At 40.1% G+C, this 26,915-nt stretch overlaps 2 protein-coding genes across 5 annotated transcripts; both read left to right on the plus strand.

Annotated features, from left to right (window-relative positions):
* Nucleotides 1-4,163: 4,163 nt before the first annotated feature.
* LOC103471013 (plastin-3-like) lies at nucleotides 4,164-17,829 on the plus strand. 2 transcript variants are annotated; one of them, XM_008419772.3, is made up of 16 exons: nucleotides 4,164-4,355; nucleotides 8,329-8,395; nucleotides 9,501-9,652; nucleotides 10,974-11,103; nucleotides 11,194-11,326; nucleotides 11,421-11,502; nucleotides 11,581-11,746; nucleotides 11,844-11,983; nucleotides 12,469-12,564; nucleotides 14,357-14,543; nucleotides 14,639-14,717; nucleotides 14,793-14,913; nucleotides 14,993-15,126; nucleotides 15,394-15,517; nucleotides 16,157-16,281; nucleotides 16,423-17,829. In XM_008419772.3, the coding sequence occupies exons 1-16, from the start codon at nucleotides 4,179-4,181 to the stop codon at nucleotides 16,553-16,555; spliced, it is 2,046 nt and encodes a 681-aa protein (XP_008417994.3). In that variant the 5' UTR covers nucleotides 4,164-4,178; the 3' UTR covers nucleotides 16,556-17,829. The 2 variants fall into 2 exon arrangements, with proteins under 2 accessions (XP_008417994.3, XP_081467516.1); XM_081611390.1 differs by lacking the exons at nucleotides 4,164-4,355; nucleotides 8,329-8,395 and having other exon boundaries at nucleotides 9,526-9,656.
* Nucleotides 17,830-18,132: 303 nt separating this feature from the next.
* cnga2a (cyclic nucleotide gated channel subunit alpha 2a) lies at nucleotides 18,133-26,863 on the plus strand. Of its 3 annotated transcripts, none has more exons than XM_008419774.3 (11): nucleotides 18,135-19,521; nucleotides 19,745-19,873; nucleotides 20,815-20,916; nucleotides 22,950-23,141; nucleotides 23,232-23,342; nucleotides 23,691-23,797; nucleotides 23,943-24,430; nucleotides 24,512-24,790; nucleotides 25,210-25,308; nucleotides 26,050-26,427; nucleotides 26,572-26,863. In XM_008419774.3, exons 2-11 carry the CDS (start codon nucleotides 19,785-19,787, stop codon nucleotides 26,755-26,757), a joined length of 2,031 nt encoding a protein of 676 aa, XP_008417996.2. In that variant the 5' UTR covers nucleotides 18,135-19,521; nucleotides 19,745-19,784; the 3' UTR covers nucleotides 26,758-26,863. The 3 variants fall into 3 exon arrangements, with proteins under 3 accessions (XP_008417997.2, XP_008417996.2, XP_008417995.2); XM_008419773.3 differs by having other exon boundaries at nucleotides 19,784-19,873; XM_008419775.3 differs by lacking the exon at nucleotides 25,210-25,308 and having other exon boundaries at nucleotides 18,133-19,521; nucleotides 19,784-19,873.
* The last annotated feature ends 52 nt before the right edge of the window (nucleotides 26,864-26,915 follow it).

Genomic DNA, 26,915 nt, shown 5'->3' on the forward strand with positions numbered 1-26,915 from the left:
AAAGAAAGAATTAGTGCAAACGTCGCTCTTGAGAAAGCCAAACAGTACGGTGAGGTTCGGTGTCAGCAGACAGTAGTTTAATGGGTGACTGATCTTTGCGTTGGTAAACACACGCCACATAAACCCGCCTGCTTTCTGTACTCAAAGGTTTCAGCATTTAAAGAGACAAAGAACAAGCTTCAGGTACGGCACCAGTTTCTGCACATTTGCTTATGCGTGAGCTGCAGGTCCCACACGGCCGTCTGTTTTCCATTCACTCCCTTTCTCACACTGGTGAACAATGGCGAATTGACCTGCAGTTTGTTTGGCTCTGCTGTCACCGGTGTTGGCACACAAGCTGCCTGTCATCACGCGGGACAGGGAAAAAATCCCAAGGTTTTTCTGCAGCTGTGTTTTTAGATCAGGGGTCTGCGACCTGCGGCTGCGGAGCCATAGTGGCTCTTTGGACCTTAAACAATGTCCCTTAATTTTTATATAATATAGGTATAATAAGTTATGACGGTGTATTGGGTCCATGCTAAGAACAAATAAAATTACGAGAATAAAGTCGTACGAGAAAAGTTCAAATAATATGAGAATAAAGTGTTATTTTGAGAACAAGAACAATATTATTGGAAGGAAGTTGAACAAAAATAATAAATAAAAAAATTGACTTTTACAAACTCAGAAAATTTCCATGTTTTTTCTAGAAAATTGAGAAATTTGTCTCAATATTTCAGTTTTTTTTTCTCGCAAATTTTCAACTTCTGGAGCTCAGAAACGTTCACGTTTTTTCTAGAACATTTCTAAGATTCTGACCAAAAAAATCTGAATTTCAGATTTTTTTGTCAGAAATGTACTCCTTTTTTTTTGTCTATCTACCGTGGTCCTACTACGCCGTCGCACCATAACGGCTCGCATCATTATTTTGTATCAATCTCGCTTGATGTGAAAAAAGTGTTTCCCCTGCAGCGTTGAGAAAAACACCAAATTCAATCCATCTGAAAAGCCACCTCATCCCAACACAAACACTTCTTATAAAAAAAATAAAAAAAAACGTGACTTTTTTCAAATTTGGTGTGTTTCCATAAAGCAAATTTATCCTGCGTAATTCGAATTCACTCTGGTCAGTGGAAACACAGACACTGACTGTCACCTACGGTAGTGGAGGGCTGATGATGTGGGCTTGTTTTCAACCGCAGGACCTTGGCACCTTGCAGTCACTGAGTCAACTCTGTATACCGAAGTATTCTAGAGTCAAACTCGGGACCTTCTGTCCGACAGCTCAAGTCTCAACTGGGTCATGCAACCTGATCTGAAAGCACAGCGGCACGTCTGCAACAGACTGGCGGAAAAAGAAAGGAAACTATAGTGGAGAAATGGGACTAATTTAATGGATATGCGTTTCTCTTTAGCTTATTAGCAATGCAGGGGAGGATTTTAGTTTGTTTTAAGTATCAAACATGTCTCTTTAAGTCAGATACCATTATCTATCTCAAATCTTTACATATCTATCCGTCTGTATGAAGGATATTCATGAATGTTGGGAATGAACTGTAGGTCTCTGTTGGTTCCCAGTTTCCTTGTGTGGAAAATCACAGTTTAAGACTCCCTAACACTCTCCATGCAATGACTAAAATGTACTTAAATCAAAGGTTGGATAGCTTAATAACAGTAGAGTAAAATGACAAAATGAATCTAATTGAAGGCTTTTTACTAGCTTAAAAATAGTGAGTGTCTCTCTATGGTTTTTCATGTAATTTCAGATATTATTCTGAGTAAAATATATAAATATACATATATATTTTCTTCAGGTTCTGTTTATATTTTGACAAACAGTACTGAGTTAATCCATTCTGGGTTCTCCTAAATACATTTCTGTAAACAGCCTTTATGGTATTATGTGTTTTCCAGCTCTGTAGTGCCACTTAACTGTCATCTTCATCACCTTCAGTTGTGATGAAAATGCTACGTATATAAAATATTACGTAAAAGAAATTTGTCTTTGTAATTTAAATCCTTGAAATTGGGCCTCTGTCTCTTTAAGAAGAAGATCCTGCTCTTTCTGAAACTCTGCCTTCAGGAAGTCATTACAACATGGCTCCTCTCTCAACCCTTAGCAACGTTTTTACCAGTGTGTCACAGGGAAGTAGCTCCTATAATGAGCTCAGCAGTTCCACCAGGTGGTTGCTAATTGCTGTTGGCTAGTCTGAAGGAGCTGAGTGGGGGAGATTAAAAGATTTCTCAAATATTAAGGGAACACTCTCGGTATGTTTTTGATGAGGAAATAACATTATAACATGTTATAAATTAAAAAATATATATTACATAATACTGCTCCTTTAACAAATCAATGTTGCAAAAGTATTCACACGCCCTTTCAATTTTCCTCATTTCCGTTCCAATCCGGAACAGAAATGAGGTGGTGGTGGCATCATGCTGTAAAGGTTTTCCCCCCCCGACACACTCATTTGATTTTCACACAGTTCCATGTAACACCAGCTGAATTTGTTGCGGCTGTCGCGTGACAAAATCTCACGAGACGGTTTATCTGCCGAACACAATGTGGCTCTCAGTCCCAATCCACACTTTTGTTTCTCAGAAAGACAAGTTCTAGAAAAGCCCCCTAAAGAAATGTTCTCTCTTGTTCATATTCGAGGTATTCACTCTGACAAGATTCAGCACATCGCTTCAGGAAGACGGGGTGGGAGATAATAGGAGAACGGGGAGAACGAATGGAGGAGAGGAAGGAGGAATTCCTGCATGTACGGGCTAGCAGCGCTAACAGCTTTGATGCAAAATGACACTTACTGCTACAGCATGCTTCCACTGAGGAATGTAAAATAATTATAACATCAGCACGTCTGCATTTCTGCAAGAAGATGATAATGGAACATCTACCAATCAGAAGGTTCTAGTTGATGCCTACGTTAGGGTGCAGCAGCTGGTCAACACAGTGACATGCGTGACTAACTGTGAGTAGGTTAGTATATAACTAGAAGGCCTTACTTATCCTCTGATTCTCATAGGATGTGGCAATAATCCTGGAATGGGGGAGGCGAGCCCTCAAGGAGCAACAACAGATCCTGACCCAATCATTGTTCAAAGAGAAAATAACAGAGGGTAGAAGTGATTCTCAGAACATCATTAAAAAGGTTGCTCTAAGATATGTAAAATTCTATTTTCACAGTTTACATTTTTTATCTTATTGGGCTTTTAAATGATGGACGCACGCAAAGCAGTGCATAATCGTGAAATGGAAGATCAGTGTTCCTTGGATTTCATTTTTTCACTAACTAAAATAAAAAAAATGTGTATGGTGTATTCACATTTGGCATGCTTGTCCAGCAGTGTGTCCTGTTAACACACACCATACATCTAAAATGTACATATTGAGAATGTGAATACATTTGATTTAGACAAATTAGAATATTTTAAATTATTAATGATTTAAAGCTGAGATTTAGGAATTGGCAGGTTTACTTTATAAAAATACAAACAACCTTCATTGTCCGATTGCTGTGTTTACTTTGTGTTTGACCTCTTTGTTATACATTTCAGAAAATAATAATTATCAGTGATTGTTTTTGTCTTAGCTAATAAAACTTGGATTCCATCAAATCCACATTGAAATGCTGTTAGTGGTGGTGAAGTTCTTAACTGAAAAGGGAACCCTTAGCAAAATTATGCTTAAGGTCCTAAACAACCCTTTCACGTCACAATTGTAGCAAACCCAATAAAATGCAAAAGTGTGCCGGTCTGTGGGACAAAATGTGGAAATATTCAGAGGTAAGGACTTTTACAGGTCACTGAATGAATAATTTTAAATGTTATAATTTGTAAAAAGCGTAATATCTTCTCAGAATATTTGTTGAACAGCGGCCGAACATTAGCTGTAGTATTAGCATTAGCATATTTTGCCGTGAGTTAGCGTAATAATGAATACCACCTGTTCTCGGTAAGACTGTAAAAATGTGGAATCTTTGGTCATAACACGACAAAAATACTAAATATTATAGCTTTGTGAAACATAAGCTATAATATAAAATGTCATTTTAAATCAAATATGTGATGTATAATTTTATTTTATTTTATTTTATTTTTAGCAACAAGTAAAAAAATAATGCCCTCCGGGAGAAGCGAGCATTCTCCTAGAAACCGTAATTTATTGATACCTTTGGATGTGCGGTCAGACATGTATGTGGAGGCGGGATGTGCTCGGGAGGGGAAGGGGTGGTGCGGCGAGGCTGAGGGCGGAGCGGCTCCGCTTACCGGGCGGTGTCAGTCGTGAAAAACGGGACAGAGCGGCAGAGGCAGGCCGAGAGAGGGTTCCATTCCTCTGGGTGTTTCCACCGAACTGCTCCAGCGGACTTCAGGTAAGGACGTGATGTTTCTTAAGGGCATTTGAATGTTATAGCTCACAGCTTTTGTTACTGCGCCACATCTTTTTTAAACATCATTATTGCAGCTTGAAGTTTAAAAGTATGTAACATATTTTAACAATGTCACACATGTAATTTAGAATGATAAAAAAAAGACTATTACGTGAACCTTCAGCATAAACACCCAACCAAAATGTTAATTTTATGGTTTTATGTGATATGGTAGCGTTTTTGTTTTTTCTCTCTGTAATTTTTGGTACAAGCAGCAGCCATGTCCCATAGTCAAGAAAGTCATGAGCATCGTTGCTGCTGGTGCTGCAGAGGCTGGATGGATGAATGGATGGATGACTCTTAATGTGCCAACAGCATCTAGAATGACTCGGTGTTTCCTCTAGACACGCTGCTTTTAACTGTCCTGGTGACCATGTTTGCTATTGGTGGACCAGTGTGGTCAGACTCAGTCAGATAAATGAATCTGTTGCGGTACTGTTGTCACTGATGTCAGTGAAGTGAAAGACAATATCTCCCATAAACAGTGACATCTTGTGGCAGTAAAATGCACACCTATTCTGAATGCACCCATGAAACACGTTTTCATAAACTCACTAATAAAAATTAATAAATATTAATAATATCTTGCCTGGAACGTTAGCTGGAGATAGGCACCAGCAACCCTCCCGACCCCACTAAGGGACAAGGGTGTAAAGAAAATGGATGGATGGATGGATGGAATAATAATAATAATTAATAATAATAAATGTAATACCAGAGATTAACAAATCCATCAAAGGGGGATTGGAATAAGCAGATTTTCTCGTTCAAACATATTCACATTCACAATTCAAACATCAAAATATAAATTTACATAGCTATTTGTTTGAAAAGAAGGTTGGCAGAAGTGTAAACGTATTTGTTCCTGCCACCTTTCTTTTTTATGTGTTACTTTGCAGCATTCTTTATTTAAAGATTTAATTAAACTAAGAGCTCCTCATCATTTTTTTTGTCTGTAAATGCAACAACAATACTTTGATGGTTAAATGAGAGGATCTTGTCATTTTCTCATCACTTTTTACTCTATCAAATAACATTCAATATTTATTTTTTTCTTGTCATGATTAAGAGCCAATCTCCTTTGATTGGCTGCGTTTATTCCATTTATTCCGCTGCTCATTTTGGCTTGCTAAGGCAGTAGTTTGTAGCTGCCAAGAGTAACATACCCACTGCTGTCTGTATGGTATTTGCGGTGGTAAAAATTCTCCAGTACCCATTATTCAAATAGTCTGGGAAACAGCTTAACTGTGCTACACAACCCCCAGGTTTCACAGTCCCATAGTGCATTTGTCACAGGTGGTTTGAGAAATGTTCCAATGCCTTTCACCACCTGCATGTGCGTCCATTATAATGCGCTCCTTTTTGACTATTCAACCATCGGGTTTGCATGCTTCCCCTCAAACTGAAATCTCTCGTTTGTTTGTTGGGCCGGGGTTTCATTAAAACATGCAAAGGAGGATTTTGCAGATTTAGACGTGGACAGGTTGAATGTAGTTGACATCCTTTGGACTAAAACAGCAAAGAGACGCACGCCCTTTACTCCAACAAGTCTTCTGTTGAGAGCAGCTGGTTTAGGGGGCGTGGCCATTTTAGGTGACCACACCCACATACAATGGATGTGGTCACCCATTGTAGGTGGGTGTCCTTTGAGATTGATGGTGAAGCTTTGGGTTACAAAGCTAGCACACGTTCAAAATACACTCAGTCCGACAGTTCATCGATTAACCCATTTTTATACTAATATAAAAATACTGGAGTTAAAATTTTATGTAATCATGAAAAAGTAAATACATATATACAATAAAGCCATCATTTGAGTACAGAACACCAACAAGATGAATGGCCAGGAGAAATTGGTCGTCTTTGTATCTGTTAAGCCTACACATTAGATAAAGAAATAAAACACTGTAAGTTCATCTAACTTTAATGCCAGTGGTAAAGAAAACACCTTGAGGTGAGTTTGGTTCAATATGAGGTTAAAGTTCAAGATAAAGGAGGCCAGATGGTGATGATTGGACCTCATAAATGGGACCTGCCTGCAGACATTATTGAACGGTGTTGGTCATTTTACTCCTCCTCCATGTTGACCTCTGAATGTTTTGTAGTAGAATTGTTGAGTTTTCACTTGATGTCACAAATTTGACACCACGTCAGATGTTGACATTAGCTTCTGCTTATTTTATTAGTCTTTTATTGCATGGCTAGGAATGTGCTTCTAAACAATTTTCTATTTCTAAATTTTATGGTTTTGTGTCATGTTGGCATTTGTAATGTTTTAAATGTTTTGTACAACACTTTGGTCACTTAGGTAATTTAAAGTGCTTTACGAATAAAGTTAGATTGGATTGGATAGAAAATGGTGCTGTCCCCAACAAGTGTTCCATAACAATCCATTACTGGCCGATCATGTGATTTTATGATTCGGACTAAAGAAATCTACAGTTAAGAGCTAGGGCGCACCGATTGCAGTTTTCTGGTTGGTCACTGATCTTTCAAAGGGCTTGCCTGCAGATTCCAATTTTGGCTGATACCAATTTGTTTGTCTGAAAAGTTGCAACAGTATCGCTAAGTTGGCAACAGTGGGGTGACTATTGTGGGCGAGTCTTTCAGTCAGCCATTTTCAAGCCTTTGTGGATAAGATTGGTGGGTAGGATCGGTTTCTTATTTAAACCAGTCACCAAAAATTAAGAAAATCTGGGCCAGTTTGTTGGTGTTTGCACAGTAAGAAGTCAACTGGAGTTATCTTGCTTTGATTTCATGTCTGTCAGGTTTGATAAAAGTCAACTGGTTCAAAAGATCTTGGTCAACTCACCAATTAATACTTACATATTCCTACCTTATTCCATACATAGGAAAGGAATAAACTTTGTACAAACTGAAGCATGGTTGGTAGAAAACTTTGTTTGTTAAAGGCTGATATGACTAAAGCCATCTAAACAAACATCAGAAATACAATTAACAGGCATGGAAAGTGAAACAAAGTTCATGGATAGCGTTCAATTGAACTGAAATAGATCACCCAATGGTGACCTTTTGCAGTGGTTTAAGGTCATATAAAAATGTTTGTTAATAGCTGCAGTTCAAAAGCAAAATCTTACCAAATACTTTTGGTTCAGTTTCTAGTGTAACTATCTAAGTATCCTTGACATAAGACAAAACTTGGAAGATCTAGGAGCTCATTTTAAGTCACGAATTCCTTAATATTGATGAAAAAATACTTATTCCACTGGATGATTATTTCACTCATAACTAGTAATCTTTCATCAATACTAAGGAATTATTGACTTAAAACAAGTCCCTATATCTTATTAGTATACCACTATAATAATAGTAGCATTTCTTATTTTGAACAGTGACAAACTGTGACTGTGAGATATCTTCTTTTGCTAACAGGCAGTGATTGTTATCAGGGAAATCTCAGTCCTTCTCCTCTCTGTCTCTATCACAGTCGCTGCTCTGCTCTCTGTAGCTAACAGCTCTCAAATCAAACCCCAACTAAATCAAATTCAGTGCCCTCCTGTTTCTGGAACTGGGCATCCGCAGTAATACTTTCTGAAACACTATCTAAGCTTTCATGTAATAAGATAGCTCTTAGCTCAGTAAGAGTGAATATCTTGCAGTAGAATATGCATCAAAACAACTCAGTCTACAATGATCAAATATCGATGAGATCAGATGGAGCTACCTAATAGAGGAACAATGATAGATAAACACTAACACAAGCTATAATAATCAGTTTCTGTAGCTTCCATTAGAAAGCTTCTTATAAAGGCTGCATTAAAACCGTAGAATATCAGGGAATCAGTTCTGTCCGGCTTTGTCACAGATGAATTTGCGCCGCCATGAAGTGATCCACTAACAGGAAGAGAAGTCAGAATGCGGCAGTGCGCTTCTTGAACATCTGTCTCTCCCTCAGGTCAGCATGTCTGGGAAGGTGAGCGCCGAGGAGCTGGAGGAGATCAGGGTGTGCTTCCAGAAAGTCGGTGAGTTCTCTCTCAGATCTTGCAGTATAAAGGCGTTTACCGTATTGTTTATAATTTATCATGGAAACTTTTTTCTCACGATAAGAATTTATTGTTGTCATGATATATTTGAGTTACTGGTGTTAAGTTAAAAAATTTAAACAAAACTGACAATATGCTATCTTTGTTTCTTTCTCCACTGTTTTTTCTACAGAAGTTTTAATTAATATCAGTAAATTTAAAATATCAGTAAATGTTGTTACTGTGCAGCTTCGTGATAAAAATCCCTTTTTAAAGTACGTTGCATCCTGAAGAAGCCTAGTGTAAATGGGAATAATTTTTAAGAACATTATGTATTTGTAGTGCTATGAATGCTGTGCTATGCAGTTAGTCATACAGTTACTTAAAAAAAGAGTATGAAACATTGTTTTTTCACAGAATCTTTATCATTATTACAATAGTACCACAAAATATCACAATATAATCCTCGGTTCATATCACCCTCCCCTTCATCATCATGTTACAACTGATGCAATATGTGTGGAATCGATTGCTGGTTCTACTCTGATAAAATGGGTTGGAACCCTAAAATAATTTTCCACTTACTGGGACTTTCTATCATATTTGTATTAAAAATCTCACAGTACATTTGATGATTGATAGTGATGATGCAGTGTGGTCCAGCAGGATTTCCAGAGGGAATCTGGAGGACAAAAAGGCATGAATATCTCAGTCTTTAACTAATCTGATCACAGTTCCAGTTAAAGTCTCAGTTGACTTCAGACATTTCCAGTGGAAAGAAAAACATCTTTCTTAGAGGACCGGTATGCATGTAAATACCGTGTAATGGTCGTCATAGAGACCTTGGTTTTACCATCGTCATTGTGGGTTGTAGCAAGATAAGTACAAGATAATACCAATGGATATTGGCTAAAAGAACTTATCCTTTGGGTTTGTATGAAGTTGTAATCTGCCGTTCGATGCTGACAACTTTATTCAGTTCTCAACTTTTGACAAACACAGTGACTGCCGCCATTTTATCTGGAAGGTTCCAACAGCATGTGTGAGAAATAGAGAGCACCTGCATTAAACCTCCATTTCCTCCCCCGCCCCTCACCCTGTCTAGATGTGGACCACAGCGGCTACATCTGCGCCTCAGAGCTGGGCGACCTGTTCCGGGAGGTGGGCTGTCCGTTGCCTGGATACCAGATCCGGGAGCTGCTCCAGAAACTGGACCGAGACAAAGACAGCCGCATCAACTTTGAGGAGTTCACGGCTGTAGGTAACGCTAGCTAACTAACTAACTAACCATCCATCCAACTAACCAATTAACTAACCAACTAACTAACTAACTAACTAAACTTGGTTTTTATTCACTTTAAATTTGAAAATTCACCAGTTTTTCTCTTTTGTTGCCATACGTATTAGGGTAATTTAGTACTAAATGACAGTTTATCTACACTTCTCTTTTTTCTTTCATTCATAGTCTATTTTATTACTATAAGTACCCATACTGAACTATTTATTATATGCAAAGCTACCCCAGACCATCATGCTACCACTAACAGGTTAGAGCTTTGGTATGTCCTCTTTCTGAAATGCTGGATATGTTCTAAGCTAGGTGTAACAGGAAACTAAGCATCTAAAAAGTTTCAAATTTGTCTCATCTGACCCTGAATATTGTAGTTGTGGATCATCAGGATGTTTTTATTTTTGGCAAATGTGAGACAACACTTTGTGGGTTTTTTGGTTTTGCTCCGAAATTCTCCCACAGATGTAGATTCTGCAAAAATAATAAAATGGATGACCTTCTTTCCTTTTCTGCTTCTTAAATATAACTTGGATTAAATCATCATTTTCGACGGGTTCTTACCCAGGTCTTGTTACATGCTGCTTAGTTGTTGTTTTTTTAAGAGACATATACAAATAGCCTTACCATTGCCCTCCTACATAATTCTGCTTGATTCTCATCTCTCTTCAGTGCTCTGTCTCCGATTTCTCTCATTGAACTCGATTTCTCTGGTAGAATTTCAACTGGACCCATCAGTGAGTGGAAGGAAACATGGATTATGTTATGCAACATTTTAGAGTTGTTGTATGCACATAAAGGGTTGTAGTTTTATCAATGGTAGCAGAGGAAGTGAATAAAATTGCTAACAATGTTTCCAAATATGGAGCAATTAAAGTCACAGCAAGAGAAAGATGTTGTGACTTTACTCCCTACACCTTTGGTTACAGGACATGAGATTTCTGGTAAGCTTGTGCGTTCAGACATCACGGCCAAACGTTAGTCACTGAATAAGAGCCAGTTGTCTCTTGCCTCCAGTAAGTAATCCTTTCTCAGGAGCTACAGGTCCAGAGCCTCTGGACCTGTAGCTAGCAAGCATAGAACAAAACGCTTCTTTTTTTTTCAAGCTATAAAACAACTAATCTGGGTCAAACTTTGAAGACATAAGTAGGTATTGTGAGTAGAACTGGAAAGTGCTGTGTTATACTTGGTATTTTGTCACACTTACTGATGGATAAACCATTGGTATGTTGATGTACGTTTCTGCCCTCATTCTAATTTCTTGGACCCTTCTTTCCTCTGACCTTTCAGATTTTCCAGGAGATGAAGGATGACAAAATGGCTCAGGGTTTCAGAAAGGCTCTCAGCAAGAAAGAAGGTGTCGTAGCCATCAAAGGCACCAGTGAGCTCTCCAGTGAGGGAACTACGCACTCCATCTCTGGTTAGTATGTGCTTGAAATGGTCTTAGCCTGTAGCACGTTTGGTTTTACAGCTTCAGGTGAAGTGACGTAGCATTTTACTTTCATTTCAGAGCAGGAGCGCTTCGCCTTCGCCAATTACATCAACTTATCTTTGGAGAAGGACCCGGACTGTAAGCATGTCCTGCCCATTGACGCTAACACTGGACATCTGTTTAAAGCTGTGGCAGACGGCATTGTGCTTTGGTAAACTTTATCCATCACTTCCTTTTCCCCCTTATAGAACCTTCTTTTTCATATTCTAAACCCTGGTGTCATTTCCTCTCATTTTTTGCCACAGTAAACTCATCAACCTGTCTGTTCCCGACACCATCGATGAGAGGACTATCAACAAAAAGAAACTCACAGCCTTCACCACACAGGTAAGACTCATATTGATGCGTATTCACCCAAATTTGTTTGAGTAATGCAGTAAGTTCCCTCTGACTTTGGACCAACAGGAGAACCTGAACTTGGCTCTGAACTCAGCTTCAGCCATCGGCTGCCAAGTGGTCAACATCGGCGCTCAGGACCTAAAGGAGGGCAAGCCTCACCTGGTGCTCGGCCTTCTCTGGCAGATCATTAAGATAGGACTGTTTGCCAATATGCAACTGAGTCGCAACGAAGGTGAAGTACACTCAACTGCGCCTACTCTGCTGGACTCGCTTGATACGACGTTTCATTTCCGTGTCTTGTTCCGGTCTGAACGTCTTTGCATTCACAGCCCTGGCAGCGCTGCTGCAGGATGGGGAGAGTCTGGAGGAGCTGATGAAGCTCAGTCCTGAAGAACTGCTGCTGCGGTGGGCCAATTTCCACTTAAAGAATTCAGGCATGACCATATCGAACTTTTCTGGAGACATTAAGGTGAGCAGACGTCACAGTGGGGGCTGTGGTTATTTTATGTATCGACACTCATGTTGGGTTGGTAAAGGAGTTTGTAGACGTTTTGTACCCATTTTCTACTTTCTGTGTTGGTGGTCTTAAAATAGAGTCTGTTTTAGCTGCACAGTTGGTAAGAACTATCTGTTCATTACAAATGTGTGAGGAAACTTTGTTGATATTCTGCTAATGTTAAAAAACATAAGCTTCCATCAAGCAGATTTATTTTCATAATTACAATTTGTGCCATTTTTTGGTCGCTGGAAATGCAGTTACAGTTGCCTTTTTTAATTCCTCTCCAAATTGCCCCGGGTATGAGTAGGTTATTTGTTTTGTGTTTCTCTATGTTGCCATCTGATGGACTGGTCACCTGTCCAGGGTGTGCCCCTTCTCTCACCCAATGGCTGCTGGATTCCAGTCTCCACAGGACATTCCCATATTAACAATGTGAAACTGTGTTTTCTGTGCAGGACTCAAGGGCGTATTTCCACCTGCTGCAGCAGATCGCTCCAGATGGCAGCAAAGAGGATGTTCCTCGGATTGAGATCGACATGACTGGTCTCTATGTGAGTCTGCAGCTTCAGCAACCTGCTTTCAGTTTCTTTGGGGCGTCTGCGCATTCTTCAAATGTCTTCAATTTATGAAAGAAAATAAGTTGGCCTTAAATATGTTCACATTGATCTCAAATTTTATTGTGGTTGGACTATTTAATCTTGTATATTCTGTAGTTTTTTTATTTTTTATTTGATGGAGTGTACTGTTATGTGAAAGTTTAAGTCAGACTCAGACATCTAAACTGTGGCATTCTGTGGCTGGAGGCGGTACCCAGATGCTAATACACTTGCTAGTTAGCTAGCTAGCTAATATTTCCAGCTAGCTAGCGAGGTTAAATCTAGCTGGCTTTTTTTCTACAGCCATCATGGGTAAGTGCAGATTTATCACCAGTTATCTGAACAATATTGGTTTCACCATTGGCTCACTTCTGTTGCCAACCCCTGTGATTTATTTCTAAGCATTTTTTGTACATTTCTTTTAAGTTACAGGTCTTAAATTCCATTCATAATGGTTTTAAAAGGTTTTTTAAAAGTCTTACATTTGTGTTGGTGATCTCTACAGACACCCTTTTCCTTTACTTTAGTGATATTACAACATCAATCACCCTAAACTGGTGAACACAACAGAAAATGGTGGTCATGTCACGGAGTCATTCTTGAATCTATTTGCAGTTCAGACTGAACTCAGTTTAGGATGTTTATTGACGTGGCCGTTCAGGCCGAATGGAAGCTGTTTATCTTCTTCCTGCTTCCTGTGGGTTATTTTAAGCTTGGGATATCATTCCGACTAGAGTGCATGTTATAGGCTGACTCTGTTTTTTTGAGTGGGATTTTAATATTTTCCTCACCCTCAGGTTCCCACAGGAGACCTGGGAAACAATTTGAAAAAACAAAATAAAAATGGGGGGATTTCAAACTTAATTCCATGAGGGCAAGAAAAAGTCAGACTTTTCTTCATTTCAAATCAATTGACACGTAGCAATTTGTGGACTTTATTTATTTCTTCCAATCTTTGCAGTCAGATCCAACAAAACTTAACAAAACATTACAGACATCCTTCTTAAGTTATTTGTCATACATAAAGTATAAAATACACACCCAATCATATCAGGAAAAATGTTGCTTGGCAACATGTTAGAGAGAAACATAAATACTTTTTGTAGCCATCAGCAAATTTCTGACATAATTCTTGATTCTTTTTCAACAGAAACATTAGAATTTATTTGAGCTTTTTAGCTTGCTAGCATTGACTTGACTTTTAGTTGTAATTTGCAAATTTTCACTTTGGTCGAACTTGTACAGATATAATATCACAACAGTAGCCAGGGGGGATTTTGGCCTACTTCAGCTAATAGCTAACCGCTCTATTAGCTAAATAGGACAGTTAGCTATTCAGCTAACTGCCTGCGATTAGCTAAATTCCAAAATACTTGAGTCTCTTTCGGGAAACACTTAGAAATGTGTATTTTAATAATTCCAACACCAAATATACCCTAATATGCATCAATTCGCACAATGAAAACCGTCCTATCACTACCGCAAGAGCTAACATCCACAAACTTCCTTATTTTCACTGTTAGGATACAGCCACTCAGTGCAAAGTATTGTTTTTCTTTCTTGTGTCAATCTTAATAAAATGTCATAACTGTCACAATAAACGAGCCAAAAAAATGGAAAAAAAAATGTAATCTTAAAAAGTTATTTGTCTATGTAGTGGTCATTCATTCAGAGTTATTGATGCTCTTTTGTGGTATTTGTGAAACGTTTCTTGCTCTCAAACATGACATTTCGTTTGCGTCTCCAGGAGCAAGACCTCAGAAAGAGAGCAGAGTGTCTGCTGAAGCAGGCCGACCGGCTGGGCTGCCGTCAGTTTGTGACCGCCACCGACATCGTGACAGGAAACGCCAAACTCAACCTGGCCTTCGTGGCCACGCTCTTCAACAAGCACCCGGCGCTCACCAAACCCGAAAACCAGGAGTGGAATCTTGAAAGTAAAGCACGGACACTACTTTCTTAAAACTTTAATTTCCCCCCACCTGTTTCCAGACTTGTGTGGGCTTCATTATCCTCCTTGACTTTGTTTTAGGTGAGACGAGAGAGGAGAGAACCTTCAGGAACTGGATGAACTCGCTGGGAGTCAGTCCACACGTTCACTACATCTATGGGTCAGTGGCTCTCTTTCAGAGGTGGGGACGTTCTTCTGTTCACTGGCTCATCGACGTGTTTGTGTTTGCATGCAGAGATCTGCAGGACGCCATGGTGATTTTGCAGTTGTATGAAAAGATTAAAGTGAATGTGGACTGGGACAACAGAGTCAACCTTCCTCCCTTCAAGGGACTAGGAGGAGGTCACTTAAAGAAGGTCAGTTTGGAAATACATAAAGACTTAAGACTGTTTATCGGAGTAGATCTGAATGTTTTTGCGTCTTTCTCTTATACAGATTGAAAACTGTAACTACGCTGTGGAGCTGGGGAAGAACAAAGCCGGCTTTTCCCTGGTGGGAATCGGAGGTCAGGACCTGAACGAGGGAAACGAGACTCTCACCCTGGCCTTGGTGTGGCAGCTGATGAGGAGGTGATTTGACTTTTCACTTTCTGGCTCGCAGAGTCAGCGTCTGCTGAGGACGCCGGGGGTTGCTATGCAGTTCTGGAGAGGGAGAGGGTGCTGTTTGTCCAGCTTTGAGTCTGAGTACTTAGCATTTTCAGAGGCTTCCTCAACTCTGACAACATATGAACTTTATGGGAAATTTGAGATTCATTTTGAATATGTGTCATTTTTATTTTTAAAACATTGTGATATTGGTTATACTCAAGGCTAATAATAATGACTGACATGGTGCAGGTACACTTTAAACCTGCTGGAGAACCTCGGACACGGAGAAGTTGCTGGAGACAATTTGATCATCTCGTGGGTCAATAAGGCTCTGAAGGAAGCCGGCAAGAGTTCCTCCATCACAAGCTTTAAGGCAAGTGACACAAACCCATACGGTCCCTTTCCCAGTGTTTTACTGGGATTTTATGTGAGACATTAAACTTAAATAGGACATCAGTTCAAAGTGGAATCAAGAAAAAAAACACCAACCTCGGAAGACTTGTGTCATTCTTTAGAAGTTGTATAATTATTAATTATACTCAACCTGTGTCTAATTTCCTCAAAGGTTTGTTTCAGAGATCAATGGGCAGCTATAGCATGTCCCAAAAGTTTGTCAAAAGTTTTTAGAGGGATTCAACAAGTGGTGGGCACCACTAACTAAAGCGTTAGCTACGCTAACCCTGAAGCACGAGTCACAATACTAGTTCTGCTAATGCTAAAATGCTACCCCCACATAGGATTTAGTAAAAGCTAATGGTAAAGTGCTACACCAACATGCTATTTAGTTGAAGCTAATGCCAAAATCTAAAAGCTAAAAGCTAAGTGTACTAAATACTTTCAAAGTTACCAAAATCACTAAATCGCTAAGCAAAAATTTAGCTCTGTTATTAGCGCAGTAGTGAATTAGCGGAAGTGTCAACAATAGTAAATAAGCAGCCGGATGTTCATGTATTAGGACGGCCTGAAGCTAATAGAAGTTTTGCTAATTTGCTGTGTGTGCCTGTCTGTTTAGGATAAAGCCATTAGCACCAGCCTTCCAGTGCTGGACCTGATTGATGCCATTCAGCCGAAGAGCGTGAACTTTGACCTGGTGAAAAGAAACAATCTCTCAGATGAAGATAAACTGGACAATGCCAAGTAATCACCTCTAACAAACCTGAACATGCAGTGGGGCTAAGAAGCTTTGCTTTTTTCCTTGTCGGAGATAAACAAATAGTTACTTTTACTTAGCAAGACGTTATCATAGTAATCCTTTTTTTTAAACCTTTCTTGCCCCAGGTATGCCATCTCCATGGCGAGGAAGATCGGCGCTAAAGTCTACGCCTTGCCCGAGGACTTGGTAGAAGTCAAACCCAAAATGGTGATGACCATCTTTGCCTGCCTGATGGGGCGGGGCATGAAGAAGGCTTAAAGAGCACCGCGTACACATCTACACGCACACACACGCACGCACACACACACACACACACACACACGCACGCACACACAAACACACACACAGACACACACACACAAACACAGGGACTGTCTTCACCTGCTGAAACATAAAGGGAGTGAACACGATGTAGAAGTTTGTTCTGACTTCCTGTCTTTAAACAGAAGCAGGAAGCCAAAGCTAAAATGTCAAAGATTCAAACATCGTTCTTCCTTACTTTAGCATTTAGGTTTAAAATTGATTGTTCGTTTCAGAGACCACTTGCTCACCTGTAGAGAAAAGTAGAAATAGTGTCTTTAAATTTGAAGGTTGTGACACATGGGGAACATCGGGGCGATTCTTTTCCAGTTTCTGGTTGTGTAATGGGTTTTTTACTCCTCTCTGGTCTTATCTTTATATTTTCTGTTTTTTTCCATGATCTCCTCATGTGTCCTTCTTTCTCAGTTCTGCTGTGTGCCAGCCTGTTCACAGCATAAGCATTTATCACAATTAAGCCATATTGATCTTCACAGAATGCCTTTTATTGTAAAATTTGCAGTCTGACAGAAGCCTTGTTATGTCTTAGATGGTCTGTAAGCTGAAAGTCATTTATTAGTAAACCTGATTTTATTGGGATAAGAGCAGGATGAGTAGAAACTATCCAACCAAATCCATCCAAAAGTTGTACTTTATTGTGTATTTTAAACGACAGCAAGATCACATAAAAAAATCAAGTCTAGGTATTTTCTGTTGACTTCTAAATTTAAAAAAAAGTCATGTTGATAACTGAAAAGTCTTGTACTTATAGCGAAAGATTATTTAATGCTGATTGATTTCCAAGTGATACTGTTTTCATATAATATTACAACAGTACAGTTAATAAGTAAGAGCTCCAGGTCAGTCTAAGCAGAATTATTGTTAATTTTACATCTGGAAAATCTGTGTTTATATCCTCGCCCTTATTAACACACCATAAGTGTGTTAATAAGGCACTTATGGTGCCTTATTAACCATAAGGCACCATAAGTGCCTTGCACTGCCATAAGGGAAAATGATTCACAACCAAATTACGAACGAATGGGGAAACTCATCACGTTGCTATGTCTTCATACATTCCACTGCTGAGCTTTGCAAAACTCCACTAATATCCACTACAGTTTCCTGCCTTCCAATCGTTTAATTGTAATGTAAATTGCTTTCAAATACACTCTATTGAGAATGACTGTACAATCAGATCTCTTGTCTCAAATAAATATCTTTTTTTCATTTGTCTTTGCAGTCTTCTTTGCATTATTGTGCATAAATGTCCCACTAGAATATGTAAATATGTTATATGCCCATTACGTAGTAAACCTGTTATTCTTTATTTGAGAAATGACCACAATTCACTGCATCTATCAGGCTCAGGTGTCACATTTCTCATTTTCCCCCCTCTATTCACTGTACATATTTGGTCATTTTCTGCGTCCAGCATCAGTTTCAGACATGTTGAATTGGTTTTTGTGCAGAACATGCAGTTTTATGCCAAAATTTTTGAACCATGTTCAACTAATCAACAGATAGCATGAAACAAACTTCCACTGCTATACTGATGATACTCTGCTGTATCAATCCATACATCTTGATGAATTCTGATGGGTTTCCTTAGTAAACTTTTTAAGCCAATTTGAATAAATTGAACTTTACTGCACTGTTTGATAACCACGATCGAGTGAAATGTATGTGTGATTGGATCGAAATAACTTTTATGATAAAGTACTTTGGGACGACGTGCTATGAATTTAATTAAATAGTCTTAGACCAGTATTAAAGGGGCAGTATTATCTGATTTCCAGGCACATAGTGCCATTATATAGCACAATCAAATAACTGTGTTAATATCAGTTGTTGTAAAAATGCTGTATTTATCAAAGGTGATTTAAAAGAAATTTAACTTCATAATTCAATGCTTTGAAATTGGGCCTCTGTCTCTTTAAAAACGACGTCTCTTTCTGAAGCTCTGCGGTCAGGAAGATATCACAACATGGTGGGGAAGGCTTCTCTGTGAGGCAGTGGCTCGGAAACTGCACCGCAGAGGAGGAGCTGTGCCTCGAAGGAGGAGCTAGGTCCACCTAGGTGTTTTTCACAGCTGAATGGTTGCCATGGAGATGTTTTTTCTATAAAAGAATAACATTATAACATGATGTAAAGCTGAAAAAAAAGATTCTACATAATTGTGGCCCTCAAAGGTTGCCTTAGCCACAATGGTTATGACTAAAGATCAAAACTGTTTGTCTTATTTTATTCATCAAACACAATCCGAAAACAACTGGTGAAAATAATCAAGGTAGTATGAACTCTGACCTTTTCATTCAACATAGTTCTGTTATAGAACACAGGATGTGTGACGTTTCCAATCGTTGGTACCCACAGATTGCCACTTCCTTCCTTTTGGTCTATTTTTCTATTATTTACAACTGAACATAATCTGCTGAGCGTTATCTTTTAACGGTCAAATTAAAGGTAGAGAAATGTTTCTCTTCCACATGGAGCGTAAATGATGTTTCCCGACAGAAATATTAAGATGTGGCCATCAAGACATTTCTCAGCTTCAGTAACCTGGATAACATGAAGACACAATCGCAGCCCAGAGGCCACTTCAAACAGGGTTCTTGAATTCAGATGAGTTTGGTGGTTTAAAAGGAACACACACATGCTCACACACACACACGCATATGTACAATTTACAATTTAAATGAAGCTTTTTCAAGTGCACCATGTGATCATCCCTTTTATTGGTTACATTTGTCTGCTCCATCCATTTCAGCCGTCCTCTGTGTATTCGTCTGCCCATTATGCCGCCAGTAATAAGAGGCTTGAAAAAAGCTGCACACACAGAACCAGGTGGAAACAAATCAACCGAACATGAGGATTGATTTGGAGACTTGACACAGCAAACGTCTGGAGGACAGAGGATCGATCAGGTTAGTGAACTTGTACCATGTTACTCTCTCCTCATTTCCTGCCCACCAGTTTGTTGCTAAGCCATTTTTGCGGCGATTCCTGGTGCAGCATGACCTCATGATGACCTTCTTTTGCTGATATTTGCATGTTTGATTTTGATTTTTTTATGTGATTGGAAGCTTGTTTTGGACTTGTTCATATGTGACCCAGTGTCTGTTTGGTGTCACGGTTCTAACACGACAGATAAAAGAGCAGAACCACGTTGTGTTTTTGTGTGAGCAGCATGACGGGTCCACTGCAAGATTCCCACAGGTTGTCTGTGAAAACATGGACGGAGGAGGATAGTGATCGTGCTGAGAGCACACTCAGCAGGTACACATACACACACAAACACACACACGCACACACACACACACACACACACACACACACACACACACACACACACACACACACACACACACACACACACACACACACACACACACACACATGCAAGGACTTTTAAAAGGATCTGCGCTTTTCATGTATTTTTTAAATAAGTGTGGCTTGGTGCTACGGTTAACTAAGCAACCAAAATCAACTGCTGCTGCTTGAGTTAAAGTATAATTTTACTATTAATCAAACTAATCTGAATTTAGAAGTAGGGATGAACCGATACTAAAATTTGGGCTGATATCGATATCCGATATTAACATTACTCTTATGGCCAATACCCAATACTTACTGATATGGTATGTATAAGGGCTGAAACAATTGGTCAGATTAATTGTAATGATTCAATTCTTGAAATAATCATCAACTAATTTGGTAATCGATTAATCGTTAACTAGAGTGTACAGAATCCAAAAAACGGCCATTTGCTGAAAGAACAACTCACACTGGGCAGCAATTCAGTCAAAACTGTACAAAAAAAGAGAAAAAAAATAAGTTCAAATCACATTGAAGCTGCAGCAACTAATGACAATGTTGCTGCATTGTCATTTTAACTGTATAGACCTAAGTGCAACTGAGGACCCCAAGAGGTCGACAGATGAACTGCAAAAATAAGACAAGAAATGATGCAACTGAAAGCTGTTTGACATGGAGACAGGTCAATGTTTGAACCACAAAAAAATTCCCATAACAACTTTGGAATATCACTGCGGCTTGACAAGAACTTAATGCAGTTATAATGATTATAAAAAGGTAAATGGTCTGTGCTTTATCTTGTGATACAGATGAGCTCCAGTCATTTGGGAATGTGTGTTGAGTTAGTGTTTCAGACAATATCCTGTGAGTTATTCCAGTATTTTCTGTTTCTGAATGAATAGGGGACAGTCGATATGTGATGACACTTCTTCAGAGCTGCACCATATGGCCACCATCGAAAGGAATTCCCAGAGTTCCTTTCGAGGCCGAGGGGCGCTGTCGAGGTATGACTATAGGCTTTTACTAGAATATCCATGAGTAGTACTCATTATGTTTTCATGTTGGGTGGCTGTGTAAGCAGTAGGTACCAGGGCCGTGCAGAGACCACCAGTGTTGTGGTCAAGACCACCTAACCCGAGACCAAGACAAGACCAGAGTGTATCAAGACCAAGACTTTTAGGGTCCGAGACCAAGTCAAGACCAAGACCAACGGAAGTCGAGACCAAGACCAGCGCCCCGCGCTACATGATACGATAAAATGTGAAATATGATCAAAATTACTTCTCAAATTGATCTAAAAGATCCATATTCCCATAACAACACTTAAGATGTTAAATACTTATTAAAAGCAGAACAAAATCTTTGTTCTGCTTTGGTGCCATCTCTGTGCTACAATCGGCAGTGGTCATCCCTAAAAAGATAACGAAACCATTAAACATAGCAATTGAGGCAATGCCCTGACGGTAAATAACGCTCAACTATGAACACTGACCAAGGAGCAACAAGCAAGAAGGAACCAACCACAAGGCGCACACTGAGACTGTTTTCACCCTCTCTCCTGCTACATGAAGCCAGGCAGTCTGACACCATGGCACACATTACAGCTGTCACTTTGAATGAAAACAATGAAAGAATTATGTGCATGCCATGCATGCTCTTTCGTTCTTGTATTTTGTTTATTTGTTAATTAAAAAATATCAATGTACATAATTAAATAAAATCATCATAGTTACTGCAGTGTACGCAGAACATTACAAGAACAAAGAACGTGTGTTTGTTTGTTAGCTGTGGCCATCGGATTTCTTATAATTTATGCAGCGCTATTCTATTACTGATGATTAGACAGACATCTTCTGCCGCTCAGAGGAAAAAACTGCTGCATGTCTTGGTGAGCCGCGTGCGAGTGAAAGGTGGGGAGGGGGCGGGGGGAGTAACAGAAACACGTAATTGCTTGGTTTTTAATTGGTGCGTTTTGCATCCACTGAAAACAAAGATGTTAACAAATAAACTGGACAGTATGCTGTACGTTTAATGATATTTTCACATATGCGGTCTTGACCGGTCTTGAAATAAAATGCCGAGTCCTCAGCACCCGAGACAAGACCGAGACCAAATGCGGTCGAGTCCGAGATGAGACCGAGACCATCAAAAAATGGTCTCGAGACCAAGACCGATCTCGAGTACTACAACACTGGAGACCACTAAAGGGGCAGGTGCTCAACAACAAAAAAAGGGCACATCTTACCGCATTCTAGGACAGAATATTAACAAAGCCTCTCAGCTTTCAGAGTATAATAAACAATGATAAATTACAAAATTGCGAGATATACAATCAGAGCTAACGAACATCTCTATATAGAGCATACAACTATGCATATGTAAGATATTTTATTAGTAATTTCTTTCTGCAGGTCTGTTTTGTTATAGGAAAGTATTGCAATATTCAAACCCGCAATTTAGCAAGAAATTAAATCAGAGCTAGACCACCAGACATATTTTGTCTTTACAGAATTACACTATTAAAAATATAAACAAGGGCACAATGCGAAGCAGAAACGATACTTCAACGTTTTCTGTCATCTGACAAGTAGCAAGTTTACTCCACTTTATTCACCAAAAACTGTTCTGTAATCTGGAACGTTCGCAACGTTGAGCTCCGCAGTTAGCCACCTTACCTCACTGCGCGAGAGGCAACTGCGTCATGCGTCATGGGCAAAAGGTCAAAGGTAACAAGGTGACCGGCTTATTATGTTATACAAAAAAGCAAATAATTTTAGCACATGTTTTTATGTGTCAGAAGAGGGCTTAGGAAATAATAATACCAAAAAAAAAAGACCAAAAGGGCACTTGGGTCCAAGGAGCAAAAGGGGCAGGTGCTCAAGCCCCCCAGCCCACCCTGCACGTGCCTGGTAGGTACTGTCTTATATTGTCTTATATTTGTTTTCTGTTTCAGAACCAATAGTCAACAGTCCTGACGTTGACTAATGTTGATCTGTAAAGACTGCTTTAAAAGTATTCTTGCACTTTGTGTCTGTAGAATAGTGAGTATGGTGATGACTCTGAGGGAATGGGCCCAGAAGAGTCTGGCCGAGGAGACGGAGCGGCCGGATTCCTTTTTGGAGCGCTTCAGGGGCCCGGCCAACACGGACCTACAGGCCCCGCCCAGCAGGTTCAGCCACACCCACACTGGTTCCGAGACAGAGAATGAAGTCCGACGCTCCCGACGCACGTAAGACGCCAAACGACCATCCAACTCAGCCTGCTCTGAATGTGCCGACCCTGATTTGATTCACTCTGCGTTTCTGACTCTTTTTGTCAGGAGGAGGAAGTGGAAGGTTGTGGTTTTATCACCGTCTGATGATGCTTACTACAACTGGCTGATAGTGATTGGAGCAGCGGTTTTTTATAACTTCACCCTATTAGTTGTGAGGTAGGGAGCTGTTATTGTAATAAATAATAAAATAGCTGCAAACCAATTGCAAATTAGAATTACTTAATGGAAACACACCACTTTCTAGCGCAATGTTTTTGTGCTGGGATGAAGTGGTTTTTCAGCCTTATCGAAAATGTTTTATTGCGCAAAGCTACAACGGAAACACTTTTTTTCTTGTCACGAGTAACCGGATGTTACTACTGACCGAAAAAACGAAGAAGATGACAGGAAGTGGCAGGAGGAGGGTGATGCGGGATGTTTTTTTGAGTGTTTTTAATTGCGTTATTGTGGAAGATCTTGTTGTTTTCAGTTATGTGTATTCATTCTATCCCTGTTTTACTGAAGGGCCTGTTTTGATGAGCTTCAGATGAAAAATGTTCAGGTGTGGTTAGTCCTGGACTACATATGTGATGGAGTCTACATCCTGGATATTGCTGTTCGTCTCCACACAGGTACTCAGTTAGTAATCCGACAGAAGCAAGTCTCTCAGTGTTGCTGTCAGAATAAAAATCCTTATTCAGTGATGTAGATTTTCAATTACATTGTTTGTTTTGGTCCACATCCCTTAGCCTGGGCATTGTTTGTCTATATGTCAAGGTTTTCTAGATCAAGGCTTGTTGGTGAAGGACGTGCGTCGTCTGAGAGAAACCTACATCCGAACGCTACAATGCACCCTGGACATCTGCTCCATCCTCCCGACGGACCTCCTGTACCTCACAGTCGGGATGAGCTACACGCCTCTTCTCCGGTTCAACCGCCTGCTGCGGCTGTCACGCCTCTTCGAGTTCTTTGAACGGACTGAAACACGCACGAGCTATCCCAACGCGTTCCGCATCTGCAAGCTAGTCCTGTACATCCTGGTCATCATCCACTGGAACGCCTGTGTGTACTTCAGTTTCTCCAAAGTCCTGGGTCTGGGTTCCGACTCGTGGGTGTATCCCAATGCTTCCGACCCCGAGTTCGGCTCGCTGGCCAGAAGCTACATATACTGTCTGTACTGGTCCACTCTGACACTCACCACCATCGGTGAGACCCCTCCGCCTGTCAGAGACGAGGAGTACCTGTTCTTGATATTTGACTTTCTGGTAAGATTGTCATCCCCAAACATGCTGTCCATTGAGTGAACCTGTCCACCGAAGACCGGTCTTTTGGTGTTTCTCTTCCAGGTTGGCGTTCTGATTTTTGCCTCCATTGTTGGCAACGTTGGATCCATGATCTCCAACATGAATGCAACGCGAGCAGGCTTTCAAACCCGCGTGGACGCCCTCAAACATTACATGCACTTTAGGCATGTCAGCAAGGTCCTGGAGCAACGCGTCATTCGCTGGTTTGACTACCTCTGGACTAATCAGAAGACAATCGACGAGCAAGAAGTGCTAAGGAGCTTGCCAAACAAACTGCGAGCAGAGATCGCCATTAATGTCCACCTGGACACACTGAAGAAGGTAAACTCCACTAAACTCCTCTGACATCAGTTTATTCAAGTCTTTGATGCCTTACATTTGCATAACTATGCATCATTTTGCTCTGTCTACAAGAGCAGTTTCAAACTCCAGTCGTCAAGGGCCAGTGTCCTTCAACTTTTAGATGACCTGACTCCAATGGTAACCTATTATCAGAGCTCTGTAGCATTTGACTCCATACTAGGGAAGCAGTTTTGCTACTAAATTCATGTGTTTAGGACAAGGGTGAAATCTAAAGTTAAAGGACTCTGGCTTTTGGCTGGAGTTTGAGTCCACTGGTCTGGGATGTTCTTTAACATTCATAAGAACGCTCATCAGAACCTGAATTTTGAATCCCATTTGTCCATAAATTGCCATGTCTTCAATATTGTCTGTTTCTGTGAATGTGTGCGTGGATCCAGGTGCGTATTTTCCAGGATTGCGAGGCAGGTCTCCTCGTAGAGTTGGTGTTAAAACTTCGACCCCAGGTGTTCAGTCCTGGTGACTACATCTGCAGAAAGGTCCGTACTTCCTCTGAAGATGTTATCATTTGTTGATCTTGGAAGAATTGCTAATATCTGTTGAACTGTAATGGTTGACAGAATAGCCAAAACACACTAAAACAGTCCAGTTATTTTACAATATGGGACTCCAATACCTCTTCTTTGTATCCTAGCGTTGCAAGCTCCTTCTCGTGAACAACATGTTTACTACATAAATAACAGAAAGAGATATTTCTACCGTATTTTCCGGACAATAAGTCACACTTTTCTCATAGCATCTTCAAATTGTTACTTATAGCCTAGAAAATACGATACATTGTTTTCTAGCGACGGACATAACACCATACCTATTTACAAAAAATACATTATTTTACAATACATCTTTAAGATGACACATTATTTTAGAAAATTAACACATTATTTTATAGATGTAAACCAACAGCATGGAATCCTTTTTCTCTATTTGGTGCTGGGTGGTTATGATGTGTTAGTGTGAGTCAGATTTCTGCCGCTCAGCGTTTTCACCTTTAAACTCAAAATGAGTTTTAAGATATGTGTTTCTTCTCATCAGAATTTTTCGTAGGTTTTAACTTTTATTTGTTCCAGCTCAGTTATGTTTGTGTTGTGGATAAAAAATATAGCTGGGAGTAGTTTGTGTCTTAATTATTAGTGATTATTTTTAAGCATTTCTCCTTTCTTTTGCAACTATAAAATGGCTTACAGAGGAACCCACGTGAAATTGTCTCTGCTTTTTCCGAGGGCGATGTGGGTAAGGAGATGTACATCATCAAAGAGGGCCACCTGGCGGTGGTGGGGGACGACGGAGTCACCCAGTTCGCTGTGCTGACCGCAGGAAGCTGCTTCGGAGAAATCAGCATCCTGAACATCAGCGGCAGCAAGATGGGGAACAGGCGCACCGCTAACATAAGGAGCCTGGGCTACTCTGACCTGTTCTGCCTCTCCAAACAAGAGCTGATGGAGGCCCTGCAGGAGTTCCCCCACGCCAGGGCACAGCTGGAGCAGAGGGGGCGGGACATCCTACAGAAGGAGGGGCTTCTGGAGGAAGTAAACGTGTCTGCCGGAGAAGAGCTGGAGGAGAAGATGGAGAGGCTGGAAACCAGTCTGGACCGTCTGCAGGTCAGTGTAGCGGCTTTTTATGAAACTTCATCAGTTTTTTTAATTTTATTGTTTTTCTAATTTCCATTATGTTTTTTTTTTTTTTTAATTAAAACAAAACTGATTCCTGAAAGCCTGTCAATAACTGTGACAAATTATTTTCAGACGTGTTTGGCGCGCCTGCAGAGTGAGTTCAACTCATCCCAGCTCCGGCTGAAAAAGAGACTCACAGCCCTCGAGCACAACATCACCACGGCAACAACCGGCAGCGGCTTTCTGTCGGACGCCGACGGCAGCGAGAGCGTCTCCGGCTGCGACTTTGTACGAAGTGAAATCAACATCCGGCTCTGAGGACTCACTTCACACATCTGTCAGCAAATACTGTTATTTTTTTATTTTATTTTCTGTAATTCGATACGTAGACTCAAAATAAAGTAAATCCCAATACGGAGCACAATTTTCGGATTTTTATTTGCTGAAAACAAACACAAAGCGTCTGTCACTTTACG

Source organism: Poecilia reticulata, chromosome 10 (assembly GCF_904066995.2).
Source record: "Poecilia reticulata chromosome 10, P_reticulata-male-v2, whole genome shotgun sequence".
NCBI classification, from domain to species: Eukaryota; Metazoa; Chordata; class Actinopteri; order Cyprinodontiformes; family Poeciliidae; genus Poecilia; species Poecilia reticulata.

Coding starts and splice junctions, on each gene's coding strand:
- LOC103471013 (XM_008419772.3), top strand. CDS start 4,179: ATGTGGAGGCGGGATGTGCTCGGGAGGGGAAGGGGTGGTGCGGCGAGG. Junction 14,544..14,638: donor CCAGGAGTGGAATCTTGAAA/GTAAAGCACGGA, acceptor ACTTTGTTTTAG/GTGAGACGAGAGAGGAGAGA. Junction 15,518..16,156: donor CCTCCATCACAAGCTTTAAG/GCAAGTGACACA, acceptor CTGTCTGTTTAG/GATAAAGCCATTAGCACCAG.
- cnga2a (XM_008419774.3), top strand. CDS start 19,785: ATGACGGGTCCACTGCAAGATTCCCACAGGTTGTCTGTGAAAACATGG. Junction 23,343..23,690: donor TTCACCCTATTAGTTGTGAG/GTAGGGAGCTGT, acceptor GTTTTACTGAAG/GGCCTGTTTTGATGAGCTTC. Junction 25,309..26,049: donor GTGACTACATCTGCAGAAAG/GTCCGTACTTCC, acceptor GCTTTTTCCGAG/GGCGATGTGGGTAAGGAGAT.